The sequence below is a fragment of the Nicotiana tomentosiformis genome, chromosome 7 (genome assembly GCF_000390325.3).
Source record: "Nicotiana tomentosiformis chromosome 7, ASM39032v3, whole genome shotgun sequence".
Classification (NCBI taxonomy): domain Eukaryota; kingdom Viridiplantae; phylum Streptophyta; class Magnoliopsida; order Solanales; family Solanaceae; genus Nicotiana; species Nicotiana tomentosiformis.
The window spans coordinates 55,236,956-55,250,766 of record NC_090818.1 but is presented as its reverse complement, the minus strand read 5'-3'; the positions used below and the strand labels follow the sequence as shown (position 1 = coordinate 55,250,766).

Genomic DNA, 13,811 nt, shown 5'->3' with positions numbered 1-13,811 from the left:
AACCCGCAAGAACCTTATTATTCAAGTATTCCAACAAATCTTACAAATGATCTACAACACAAGTATAGAATCTAGTATCTCAAGAATATCGGCCGTAGCAATGTATTAATGATTATGCATATTAATGACCGAATTAAACACACCAATGTATTCTCTGAATTTCATCAAATTTGACCAAGTTATAATAAGCTAAGTCTTAGCTGTAACATTTAACACTATGTTCTTAGTATCTAGGAGTCAAGTAAGGCATAAGGCAAGAAGGTCGCGTGATTCTACAAAACACAGTTTATAACATAATTTACCCTGAGCATGGTTAACACTGGCACATGCATATATGCTCGTCACCTCATATATGTATCACCCCCGCATGTAGCAAACAATGTCAAATAGTAGGAAAAGTTCCCTCAACAAAGTTAGGCAAGACATTTACCTCAATTCGGCTGACTCAATACTCAATTTAGCTTTTTCCTTTACAATTTCAGCTCCGCTCGACTCATTCTAGCCAAAGACGACTTAAATACATCACACAATGCAAGGGAAAACAATTTCAATTAATAAAGCTCGATTTTTATTCAATTTCTAAAAAGTCAACAAAAGTCAAACCCCGGGCTCGCCCAGTCAAAACTCGGGTCCATGGGTAGGTCTTGACTACCCATAGCCTCACGAGTCCCAATACGTGTTTTGTTTTCCAATTCGAGTCCTATTCGACTCTCAAATCTCAAATTTTCCCCTAGATTTCTCATGGATTTGATGTTAAATCTTATATAAAATCATGAAATGTAGTTGAGAATTGATTAAAGGTACTTACCCAATGATTTGGTATGAAAATCCCTTCATAAAATCGCCTCATATCTAAGCTAGGGTTAAAAATATTACAAAATGAAGCCAAATTTCGGAATTCTCAGCATTTAGCAGGTTGCAGATGTCGCAATTGCGACAAGGGGTTCGCAAATGCGGACAAAACATCGCAAATGCGACCCCTGACAGACCAGGCCTTCATTGCAAATGCGATACAGAGTTCGCAAAGCGAAACTCTTCAGGCTTCGCTAAAGCGACAACTTTATCGCAATTGCGATCCAGTTCTCAGCAGCCCAGGTTCGCAAATGCGAGGCTGCTTCGCAATTGCGATAGTAGCATTTGCGACAAAAACATCGCAATTGCGATGATACCAGTACCAGCACTCAAAATCATGAAAAATCATTCCGGATCCAATCCGAAACTCACCCGAGCCCTCGGGGCTCTAAACCAAATATGCACACAAGTCTAAAAGCATTATATGAACTCGCTCGCACGATCAAATCATCAAAATAACCTCTAGAATCACGAATCGGACGCCAAAACGCATGAAGATCAAAGAAAACTTCAAGATCTTCTAGAATCGCAACCAAACGTCCGAACCATATCAAATCAACTCCAAATGGCGCCAAATTTTGCACACAAATTCCATGTAACGAAACGAACTTACTCGAAGCTTCAAATCACGTATAGCAACCTCGAAACGACGAATCGCACCTCAAGTCAAAATCAATGAACCTTAAAACTTCAACTTCTACGATTGATACTGAAACCTATCAAATCACGCCCAATGGACCTCAAATTTTGCACACAAGTCACATTTGTCATTACGGACCTACTCCAACTTCCGGAATCGGAATCCGGCCCCAATATCAAAAAGTCCACTCCCGGCTAAACTTTCCAAAAATCCGACTCTCGCCAATCTAAGACTAATTCGACTACGGACCTCCAAATTACAATCCGGACGCACTCCTAAGTCCAAAATCGCCCAACTGAACTAACGAAACTTCATTCTGAGGCCTCAAACTACCGAGCGAAGTGCAGATGCTCAAAACGACCAATCGGGTCTTTACAGAAGAACAAAGAGATAGACACATTTCAGTAACACTTGATAAGAAAATGATCATACAACCCATTATTTAAGTCCAATAAATATGGAGCACTTTATATTTTATTAAAATTTATATCCCTCAAGAGAATCCCAAATATTTCTAGACATTTTTTAAATAAAATTCTATATAAAAATTATATATTTATATGTCGGGTTGGTTCGAATTTTTTCACTCAATACCAAACCAAATCAAATCAAACCAAGTCGGATTTTTTAATCGGTTTGATTTGACTTTTCGGTTTGGTGCGGTTTTTCGATTCGATTTGTACACCCTTAGTTTATGATATTTTACTTTTTATTATTATTAATGTATCTTAGTTATTATATACTTTAGTTGCTGTACTCATGATAACTTGCTTAGCAAACAGGTATTCTATGATTGAGATATTGGGTCGTGTTTCACATAGATGGGCAGGAGTACGAACACGGCAGTTTGAAATAGTACAAAAACTTATGTGTTTTGTACTATACCCTTGGGCTTATTTTATTAGTGGTTGATTTCTTTTCTCTAATTCAGTTAACATGTGGTAGAAGTTACATACACGTGTTCTAACGTTTTTGGTCTTTCGCTTTTCTCCTTTTTCTCTTTCTATGTTGTTGCCATGATTTTTCTACGTCCGTTTCTTTTCTAATTAATTTTTGGATAGAATAGCCTAAATGATACTTATACTTGTATCACTTTATTATGTCGGTCCTCAAACTTATTATTTTGTCAATTGAATACTTATACTTGTTCAAATTGTGTATAATAAACGTTTATCACAGAAGGTTACCAGTGTGTGTAATACAATCTCCTACACGTAAGACGCCACGTCATTACTAGTGCCACATAGGAAAATAAACTATTGAAAAGTAGGACTGGCCACCCAAACCTAATATTTCCTGTCATTTTACACTTTATCGATTATTCCACATCATTGTTTATTTTCTCATAAAGTATTTTTTTTAAAAAAATTGAAGAAAAATCCAAAATGCCTTAATAAAATAACCTCATAGCTACCATTACAACCTCTTTCTTTATCTGATCATCGTGAACCATTCCCTAACCACCTGCAAAGATCGTCCTTTCAAAATCCCAACCAGCAACAGAAGATTTCCTAAGAGAGGCAGTAACACCGAAGAAAGGTGGGAGAAACTGCGAAAGAGGAGAAAATTGGGAGGGAAGGGTGGTAATTTCGATTAACTTATTAACTTTACTTCTTTTTTTAGTTTAATTCATTTTTAATCAAAATTACTAGTATCACTCTCTTTACACGCGTGTGTTACACATAATTTGTCCACTTCAACTATGTCGATGTCACATAAGCTCGGTTGGGAACTGACATGACAAAGTGACACAATTATAAATGTCATTTAGGCCATTCTGCGTAATTTTAACTCAAAGACTAATCTTTACGCGGAGAAGCAGGAGTATTCCAAATCTCAGTTTGTCGAGAAAAAGGAGCACTTCCGCAAGGTTTTTTTTTTTTTTTTCCATTTTGATGTCTTTATATTGATGTGTTCTTTTATCTCTTATTTTGCTTTTATTCCGTTAAGAACGTCCATCTGAGTATACACTTTCTTGCTAGAATTAATTTATATGTACGATACTAACTAATTAGGCTACAATCAAATTGTCTTATCGAAATTTAAGCTCTCAAAAATGACTGAAATTTAGAAGTGGTTTGGGCAGCCAAGATGTTTAATATTTTGTCTGACCTATCTTATTTGGAGTGTTCTGTTGTCTTTATCTTTTTGTGCTGCCACAGGTAATCTCTAGAAGTGACAAGTAGAAAATTAATTTATCTTATCTTTATTTATAATCGTGGTGGGTTATTATGTTGGCTATTGTCGTCTTGCACACACTAAAAATCCAAGGTAGGATTGTTATTTACTTATTATTGTTATTCTTCTTGCTATGTTTTAGTCAACAATTAAATTTTGGGTATCATTTACTAATACTGAATATGTGTACTTTTGGTGTTTGCTAGGTGATTTTACTTTTTCTCTAAATTGAGGAGTCGTAAGACTGCAAAAATCACCCGATGTAAGTTGATTTTTTGCATTTTAAAAATCTATAGCATTAACTCGCTTTGTCTACTAGCATTGTTGGTCCCTTTTTTATTCTTTTAAACTTAAAGAATACATTATGAAAATCTGAGGAGTATATTGATACTAAAAATATTACAAAATTGAACTTCTTTTGATTTCTTATGCATAATACATTAGCAATATATTTTGTCTGAGAAAAATATTTTTGCTTCTTTTTTAATTAAAGTGGTCTACTGCAAGCGAGGTGCTTTATGTTTTTATTTTGTTTCTATCATTAATATGTTTGTTTACCGAAAAAATCGGATAACGTTAGATTTGTGGATGGTTCTAAGGATATGCGATACAATTTGATATAAATCGCGTAGAGAAATGGGAATATGTGTATTGTTGACTGTAAGAACGAAAATAATAAGCAAAAATAATGACTAAGTAAAACAAGCACAAGGGGATTACTATCAATATCTAGAGGAAGTGATCTTTTTTATTGTTCCACCTACTCTAGCTTACAAGGATTCCCCCTTTTATAGAAGAGGGTCATTATCAAAAAATAATAAAATAAAACATGTAGTGGAAGACCCATGATGACTTGTCTCTTCCTTGATTCCCGGCAAAATTCTCTTTGTTGGTGTGGTTCTAACGGCTCTTGTCTGTGAGCTCGATACTAGCTTGAACTCGTTACTGGGTCGGGCCCTTCGGTCTTGGATCGAGTTCGACCTTCGAGATGGGTGTCGCGCATTTCCGACCTCGAAGTAGTGCCTTGCGGATCGATTCGGTCACGGGCTCGATAGGATTATCGAGCCGCCTCCTCGAGCGACCTTCGGGCTCGAAGTTCGTTAGTACCGACCTCAGAGCTCACTCCCAAAAATCTCATTCCGATTTCTTAACACTCGAACTCGATCGATCGTAGGAAGGCCGAAATCTATTTCGACCGTATACAGATAGTCTCCTCATTTCTCGAAAAAGGAAGTGGCGAGAAATGATATGATTTCTCAGCAGCTCGATCAGATATACACTGATGTTTTTATCTGATGATTTCCCGACCATGACCTATGTAATGCTCGATCATCTTATGTGTCTTTATAGTCCCCGACTTTATCGAGGATACCCAAATTTTTTCTTCCCCGGTGAGAATTGCCAGTTACCTTCGGTCTTTGGTGACCGGAGAAGATCAATCAGTGATGAATGCAAAGGAGCTTCCTGTCTTTTCAACGAGGCCAAACATGCTTTGAATCGGATAACTTCTGATGGCGTTTTCGCCGCTTCTGTACAATTTTTTTGTAAATACAAATCTTTCTTCTTCTTTTTTGAAGAGAAATGGCCTTTCAAACTAAATAGACAGCTTGAATTTAAATCTCTGTTGCCTTCGGGCCTCGTGGGTAGTCCCCTTTGCTTTATCGGGCTCGAGCGTCCTTCAGCTTAAATAATCAAGTGTTTGTTTTAATTCGAAGAAATGAGTAGTTTTGCTTGAACTAATGCAGCCCGTAGGCGTAATAGTCGAGCGAGTGATGGCCCGAACTCGAAATAAAGGTAGCCTGTAGGCTTAGCAATCGAATGAATGATTCGAACTCGATGCAATGTAGCCCGTAAGCGTAATAGTCAAAGTAGCCCGTAGGCTTAATGGTCGAGTGAGTAATTGCTCGAACTCGAAATAAGGGTAGCCCGTAGGCTTGGCAATCGAGTGAATGATTCGAACTCGATGCAATGTAGCCCGTAGGCGTAATAGTCAAAGTAGCCCGTAGGCGTAATGGTCGAGTGAATGATTGCTCGAACTCAAAATAAAGGTAGCCCGTAGGCTTGGCAATCGAGTGAATGATTCGAACTCGATGCGATGTAGCCCGTAGGTGTAATAGTCAAAGTAGCTCGTAGGCTTAACGGTCGAGTGAGTGATTGATCGAACTCGAAATAAAGGTAGCCCGTAGGCTTGGCAATCGAGTGAATGATTCGAACTCGATGCAATGTAGCCCGTAGGTATAATAGTCAAAGTAGCCCGTAGGCTTAATGGTCGAGTGAGTGTTTGCTCGAACTCGAAAAAAAGGTAGCCCGTAGGTTTGGCAATCGAGTGAATGATTCGAACTCGATCCTGTTTGCATAATAAATCTTGAACATAGAATATCGGTAAAGAAGAAAGTTTTCTTTGCAGGTCATTATACATGGGTTCATGTTTTGCGTCAGGGCTCGGGCCAGCTATATAAGCATGGTTCGTTTTGATCGTTTGGCCCTTACAACGTTTCCCGTTGAGACACTGTTTGTCATGAAATAATGAAGTAACTTCCTTTGCACCGAACTTGATAATCATCACATATGCGTTCAATGATAAATCCCCCATGTGTACGAGGTTGATTTTAAAGAGGCCTCGAATACTCAGCAGTAGTATCGTTTCCGCTATATGGCTGGTATCGATCTCTGGTTGACTTTTGCTTTTTCGTAATGGTCCTAGAAGTCAGCTGGTCATCTTCGACTCTTATTTTGGATTGATATCGATTGTGCACATCGGTCCAAGTAATAGCTGGGTACTCGATCAGATTTTGCTTCAGCCGCCGCGAAGCCCTCGAGCTCCGCTCATTTAGACCTTGAGTGAAATCTTGAACAACCTAATCGTCTGTGACCGGTGGCAGATCCATTCGTTCCATTTGAAAACGAGCTACGAACTCCCTTAGCATCTCATTATCCTTTTGCATTACCTTGAACAGGTCCGACTTTTTGGTTTCGACCTTTATGGCTCCGGCATGAGCTTTTACGATGCAATCTGCAAGCATAGCAAAAGAATCAATGGAGTTAGATGGTAAATTATGATTCCATATCATTGCCCCCTTTGACAGGGTTTCACCGATTTTTTTTAATAATACAGATCCGATCTCATCATCTTCCAAATCATTGCCCTTGATGGCACACGTGTAAGAAGTGATGTGCTCGTTGGAGTCGGTCGTTCCGTTATATTTGGGTATCTCGGGCATACGGAATTTTTTGGGGATTGGTTTTGGGGCTGCACTCGAGGGAAAAGGCCTTTGAATGAATTTTTTTCGAATCTAGCCCTTTTATCATTGGTGGAGCCCCCGGGATATGGTCGACCCTGGAATTATATGTTTCTATTTTTTTATCATTGGCTTCGACTCGTTTTGTGAGTTCCTCGAGCAATTTAGTAATTTCGGGAGTAGTCCTCGATTCTTGCTCATTTGGCTTCTCTATAGCTGGTTCCGTTCTGTGGGTGACTTCTCGAAGCGGATTGGGCTCCGGCCTGCTTTGTACCTGAGTTTGGCTCTGCAACTGAGCTATCGCTATTTGCTGGGCTTGTAGCATCTCGAAGATCATCCGTAAGCTGATTCTGATCTCCTCCATGGTATGGGTGTCTCGAGCTACGGATCGAGTACCGCCCTGAATGCTTCTTCCCGGTTCGGAACGCTGATTCGCCTCTAGAGCTATTTGTGAATTGGCATCCAATGATACTTCGGCTTGAATTTTGGGTGCTTCGATTCGAGCCTCAACGCCTTCATCGAGTGGCCTTCCGGCCCCGGGTGCCAAGTTGTTGGTTTCATCTTGAAGGCCGGCTTCATGGTCGATAGGTGAAGTCATTGCTGATTTGAAGTTGCAAACTGGCGTGTACTTTAGGTTTATATTAAACGATCACTGTTACCCTTAGCCCCACGGTGGGCGCCAAACTGTGGATGGTTCTAAGGATATGCGATACAATTTGATATAAATCGCGTAGAGAAATGGAAATATGTGTATTGTTGACTGTAAGAACGAAAATAATAAGCAAAAAGAATGAATAAGTAAAACAAGCACAAGGGGATTACTATCAATATCTAGAGGAAGTGGTTTTTTTTTTGTTCCACCTACTATAGCTTACAAGGATTCCCCATTTTATAGAAGAGGGTCATTACCAAAAAATAATAAAATAAAACATGTAATGGAAGACCCATGATGACTTGTCTCTTCCTTGATTCCCGCCAAGATTCTAATTGTTGGCGTGGTTGTAACGGCTCTTGTCTGTGAGCTCGTTACTCGGTCTTGGATCGAGTTCGACCTTCGAGATGGGTGTCGCGCATTTCCGACCTCGAAGCAGTGCTTTGCGGATCGATTCGGTCACGGGCTCGATAGGATTATCGAGTCGCCTCCTCGAGCGACCTTCGGGCTTGAGGTTCGTTAGTACTGACCTTAGAGCCCACTCCCAAAAATCTCATTCCGACTTCTTAACACTCGAACTCGATCGATCGTAGGAAGGCCGAAATCTATTTCGACCATATACAATGTTCTTTATCTAAAAGTTAGTGATTCATTTGTTCTAATTTTGCTTCTTTCAGACTGATTTTCCAAGCCAGAAGAACATGAAATTGCCTCCTTTAGCTTAAGAGTTGATGGAGAATGTGGTTTCATAAAATTCATTGGAAGGTATCTTTAATTGAGAGGTTTCTTCTATGCTAATCATATTTAATGTTTGGTTTACATTTGTTGAAGTGTGTGACAATCTTATCTAAAAATTTAAGCTATTAGAGATAATACATTTTTATTTATTTAATTATGTCTGCAACACGCTTCCTCACGTGCGGGCTTGATTCTTTTTGATGAGTCAATCACGTGAATTTTTTTTTTATATGGGGTGGTGGTCAGACTCGAACACAGGGCCTCTGCCTGCACTAATACCATGTTGAAGTGTGTGATCATCTCATCTAAAAACTTAAGCTAATAGAGAGAAAATACTTTTATTTACTTAATTATGTTTTCAATAGTATTTATATGCAGTGGATGAACTTTTAATAGGGTGGTAATAGCATAAAGAGAAGCTTACAGAAGTTGGCGACTATATGAAATATGGCTATTGAGATGGATCAAAGTCCCTAACAATGTAAGAAGAGTTAGAAATTTCACGATTACGATCCCTTAAATACTTAGGGGTTACTGCTATCGCAAAACCTCTTTTCGATCATGCAACTTACTAGGTTGGACTTCCTTCTCTTTCATGTATTAGTTTTCACCTTACGTTCATGCCTTTTAAACCACAATTTGGGATGCAGGCTCAAATTGGATGGTCGGGTTTTTACACAAATAAGCTATGAATCTTAAAATACGCTCATAATCTTTGTTTGTTTAAGCCCATTCGGTAAAATAAAAATATATAGTTAAGTCGATAGAAATCAATTGAAGATAATTCTAACACTTCTGCAAATTCTAGTTAAGATGATGTATTTTGTAGACTAAATTATACAATTACAAAACACTCAAATTTTTCTCATCCTCACAATCCGTTTTGGTTTACAAGGAAATTCTCACCTATTAATTAGTTGTCTTTTCTTCTTGGTGGTTAACGTATAGTTGGTTTAATCGAGAAACGTTGTGACAAGTCAATTTTTGTAACCACCCCTCTTTAAATTTTAATTAATTTGGTATTTCTTTCCTTGATATTGTTTTGTCATATTCTATAAGGGGTAGTTGAAAGGTCGAATAACACATTTTAGGAGGATTAAAAGGTGTTTAAACATGTTTCGTGAAAATAATCTTTTCGAAGTATCTTTCAGTACTTTAAATTGTTTGGACAATAAAATTTTAATCTAAAAACATGATAATTGATATTCTAGATGATTTTCAACTGATTTATGACTTGTTCGGATGGCCTACAGATCTTAGGCCAAGATCATTTGCTGGAAATTAGGCCAATCATGATAAGAAACAGATTATTTGACTTTTTAACAAACTTATGGGACTTATCAAAATCAAATAGAAGTAGACGAAATCTTTACAGAGCCTGAGCTTGAATTGTATGGGCAGTAGATGAATGTTTAGTCTTCTCCCATGTGTATCACAATAGTTTGCTTATACAGTTGTATAAAGGGTAAATGGGCAAATATACCCATGTACTTTCATATATTGTCTATATTTAACCTCCGTTATATTATTGGTCCAAATTTACTCCTACCGTTATACTATCGGGCCAAATTTACCCCTACAATCAGCAAACTTTTAAAAATACCCCTTGATCTGTTAAGTAATCCAAAATCTCCCAAATATTTTTTATTTAAATCACTTGTTGTTCTTCTTGCTCCATTATTTTAAAAAATTATTATTGATGTGAATGCTAAAATTACTAAACTATACAAATTATTCATAATTTTTTTTTAAATTACCAGTGCACCCATTTCTCTTCTTGTAATAAATAAAATTGGTTAAGAATTTTATTTATTTTTCAATCATATACACACCGTAGAATTAGTGGGTCTATTTATTGTGTATTATATGCAGTTGATCATCATGTACATATGTACATGTATATTCAAATATATTTTGTTATTGTGTGGTTAGTATAGAGTTCGATCGACTAACTTAAAAGTGCACAATGTGTAGGCATTTAATTAAAGCAAAGTTGAATTAGACAATGCAAAGTCTCTAAGAAACTTCAATTTCAATCACTAATACTTGCAAAGTCTTCAGACATATGGTGCAACGAATTCATTAAAATTGGGATGTTGTAAATACTTTTAGAATTTAGAAAAGCTACCTAATCTAGATTTTTCAATTTACTATACTTTGTTTATTCGGTTGTATTATTTAATATTTTTTCTCTTATTTTTTTTTTTCTCTAATTCAGAAAGTAGGTAAATGCCAATTATTTCAAAGATAGTAGACCAAGAAGAACAACAAGTGATTTAAATAAAAGGAATTTGGGAGATTTTGGATTACTTAACAGATCAAGGGGTATTTTAAAAGTTTGCTGATTGTAGGGTAAATTTGACCATATAGTATAATGGTAGGGATAAATTTGGCCTGATAGTACAACGGAAGTTAAATATAGACAATATATGAAAGTAGAGGGGTATATTTGGCCCTTTTTCCTTGTCTAAAAGATACCGTACAATGCTTTGACAAACAACAAGCGTTTAGAACCATGGCAAAGTTTGAAATTTTAGTCTTTTTAAGTTATTGAAGTCTGAATTAATAATTTATATATATCCAATGGATCTTAAGATAAATATACGATTTAAATTTCGGACCAAAAACTATACAATTCAAGCAGAACTCGTAATCGAAGCTCTAGCTCCATCCTAGATTTAGATGTGTCTAACTATTTGCACAATCATAACTTTAAAAAGGGTATAACAACTTTACAAGTAAGCGTTTATACTAAAACCTAAGATTTTGGCAATCTAAATATGGTAAATAACATATTATAATCAACTTCGTTCTATAAATACATGCCATAGGTGGCATTAGAGATGACAAACCTAATCAAGACAAGAAACTTAAAAATGTCAACGAATGAGAATGGATCCACTGATCTTCTCCGAGCTCAAGCTCAAATCTGGAACCATATGTTCAGCTTCATAAACTCTTCAGCAGCAAAATGTGCAGTTCAACTAGGCATCCCAGATATCCTCTACAAACATGACAAGCCCATGTCATTTTCCAATCTCTCGGCTGAACTTCCTCTCGTGCACCTTTCGAAAGTTTCCTTCTTGCCAATTTTAATGCGTTTTTTAGTTCATTCTGGATTTCTAAATCAACATGATCAAAATCATTATTCTCTAACTCCAGCGAGTCGACTTCTTGTGACGAATAATCCATCGGGTACGAGGTCACACTTTCTGATCAACCATGATCAATTGTTTCAAAAAGCATCGTTTGAATTAAGTAGTTGGTTCCAAAATGATTCCCCTACTGCTTTTCATACTGCTTATGGAATATCTTTCTGGGATTATTTTGTGGAAAAACCAAAGTTAGGTGAAAGTTTCAATGATGCAATGGCTAGTGACTCGATGTTGGTCGCCAATGTGCTTATTACGGAGTGCAAATATGTTTTTGAGGGCTTGACGTCTTTGGTAGACGTTGGAGGTGGCACTGGCACTGTTGCAATTGCTATTGCCAAAGCTTTCCCTATGATAAATTGTACTGTATTTGATCTGCCTCATGTTATAGGCGACCTCAAGGGAAGTGGGAACTTGGACTTTGTCGGAGGAAGTATGTTTGATAAGATTCCTAATGCTAATGCCATATTACTCAAGGTATAAGTAGTGTACATATATACTTTTATAAAAAACTCACTCATCATAGTTTAAACACTACCAATTTTATATATATAGGTCTTAAAGGAAGAGTAGTGATTGGACATTAACGATGAAGTTAGTTTTTGAATAATTTCTAATATTCTTTCTTCTATTGGCAACCGTCTCTCTATCCTCACAAAGGAGAAGGTCTGCGTACACACTATCCTCCTCAGACCCCACGGAGTAGTATTTTTACTGGATATATTGTTGTTGTTCTAATATTCTTTCTTGGAAAGTAGCATTAAGCTGGCATACAGCTCATATATGGGACTTTTGACTTTAAATTAAAATTAATCCTTATGACTTGTTCTTCTAGTTCTACTTCTTTAGAAATTATTAGTCCAGTTGAGTACACCAACCTTTCCTTCTTGGGTATATCTTTATGTCTTTTCTTTAAGAAAGCCTAATCATACGTACAGCTAAATTATTTTCCACATTTATATCTTTGTAATTAGTAATTTCTAACTTTTATCCTATCCCCTCAAATCTTTTTTCTTGGTTAAATAGTGGATTCTGCATGACTGGAGTGACGAAGATTGTGTGAAGATACTGAAGAAATGCAAAGAGGCAATTCCATGTAGGGAGAAAGGAGGGAAAGTAATAATCATAGACATGGTGATGGAGGATCCAAAGTTAATTAGCGACGAGGAATTTGTTCGAACACAACATAATATGGACTTGCTAATGATGCTTCTTTTTGCTGCCAAAGAGAGAACTAAGAAGGAATGGGAGAAGCTCTTCACTGAATCTGGTTTCACTCAATACAAAATAACTCCTTCTCTGGGCTCAAGGTCTCTTATTGAAATCTACCCTTGAAAAAGTCTTGGCTTACAAATATTCTATGCTCGTGAATTATTCAGAATGGTTCATCATTTAGTATTGAACTCATTTATTTTTAAAATTATAGGTTCATACCTGCTATTTATTGCTATTTTAGTAGATTTTTATACATAAGATTAAGCTACATCCTCCTCTCGCTTTGTGAATAAATAAACATATAAGCTTATGAATTATATTAATATGTTTGCCTTGTATTAGTAGAATATGAACCCCGTGCCGAAACGTTACATCCGGCTCTTGTGAATAAACATTAAGCTTATGAATTCTATTTATATGTTTATCTTGATGTAATAGGTATTAGTAAAATATATTAATGTGATTTCCTTTTCTTTCTTAATTTCTTGATATTAACCTTGCTAATAAACTAACTGGCTCCATTCTCATTGGTTATGTAATTCTAATGAATTGAGAAAAATATTGGGAAATTCTTCATTACCATCAGAGCGGTATATATCTTAGCATTCTGAGTGGCATATATATGATAAATTTATTCGTCATGGCATGCTATGTAGGTTTAATCGTTTGAACCACATAAACTATTTATCAACTCTTAGGGGTCGTATGGTAGTGTATAAGAATAATATTGAATAAGGTATATTAGTAATGTTGGCATTAGTTATGCTGACATATTTCTTATCCATTATTTGGTTTGATATATTAAAGCATTGCACAATTTTAAAAAAAATTATTTGTTTACAAAAATACCCTCATAACCCGTCCATAACTTTAAAAAAAACATATATTGAGGAATATTTTTATATAAAAAAGGTTTTAAAAAATTATTTGATTTGTCTACCTATATTATAGTATCGAACTTAATATTTATTTATAAAAAAAAAATATGCTAAGTATTTATTTATTTACGAGGGATATAATTTTATTTCTTACTTTTTGGATTATTTCAAACTTGCATTAATATAATAGCATATTATAATCAAGCATAAATTTTGAAGGACAATTTTGTCTTTAACTAAGTTAATGCATGCATTAAAACTCATTGC

The 13,811-nt window shown here is 36.2% G+C and overlaps 1 protein-coding gene and 1 long non-coding RNA gene across 2 annotated transcripts; both read left to right on the top strand.

Moving 5' to 3' along the window:
* Nucleotides 1-2,921: 2,921 nt before the first annotated feature.
* On the top strand, nt 2,922-9,058 carry LOC138895141 (uncharacterized). The gene is made up of 3 exons (XR_011409348.1): nt 2,922-3,075; nt 3,877-3,932; nt 8,239-9,058. It is a non-coding gene; the product is annotated as an uncharacterized lncRNA (long non-coding RNA).
* Nucleotides 9,059-11,131: 2,073 nt separating this feature from the next.
* On the top strand, nt 11,132-12,989 carry LOC104100156 (myricetin 7/4'-O-methyltransferase 2-like). The gene is made up of 2 exons (XM_009607328.4): nt 11,132-11,928; nt 12,478-12,989. The coding sequence occupies exons 1-2, from the start codon at nt 11,143-11,145 to the stop codon at nt 12,784-12,786; spliced, it is 1,095 nt and encodes a 364-aa protein (XP_009605623.1). The 5' UTR covers nt 11,132-11,142; the 3' UTR covers nt 12,787-12,989.
* The last annotated feature ends 822 nt before the right edge of the window (nt 12,990-13,811 follow it).

Excerpts from the sequence above, each read along its gene's own strand:
- LOC104100156 (XM_009607328.4), top strand. The coding sequence starts at position 11,143 with ATGACAAACCTAATCAAGACAAGAAACTTAAAAATGTCAACGAATGAG. Across the intron at positions 11,929-12,477 it reads CTAATGCCATATTACTCAAG|TGGATTCTGCATGACTGGAG; the intron begins GTATAAGTAGTG and ends TTGGTTAAATAG.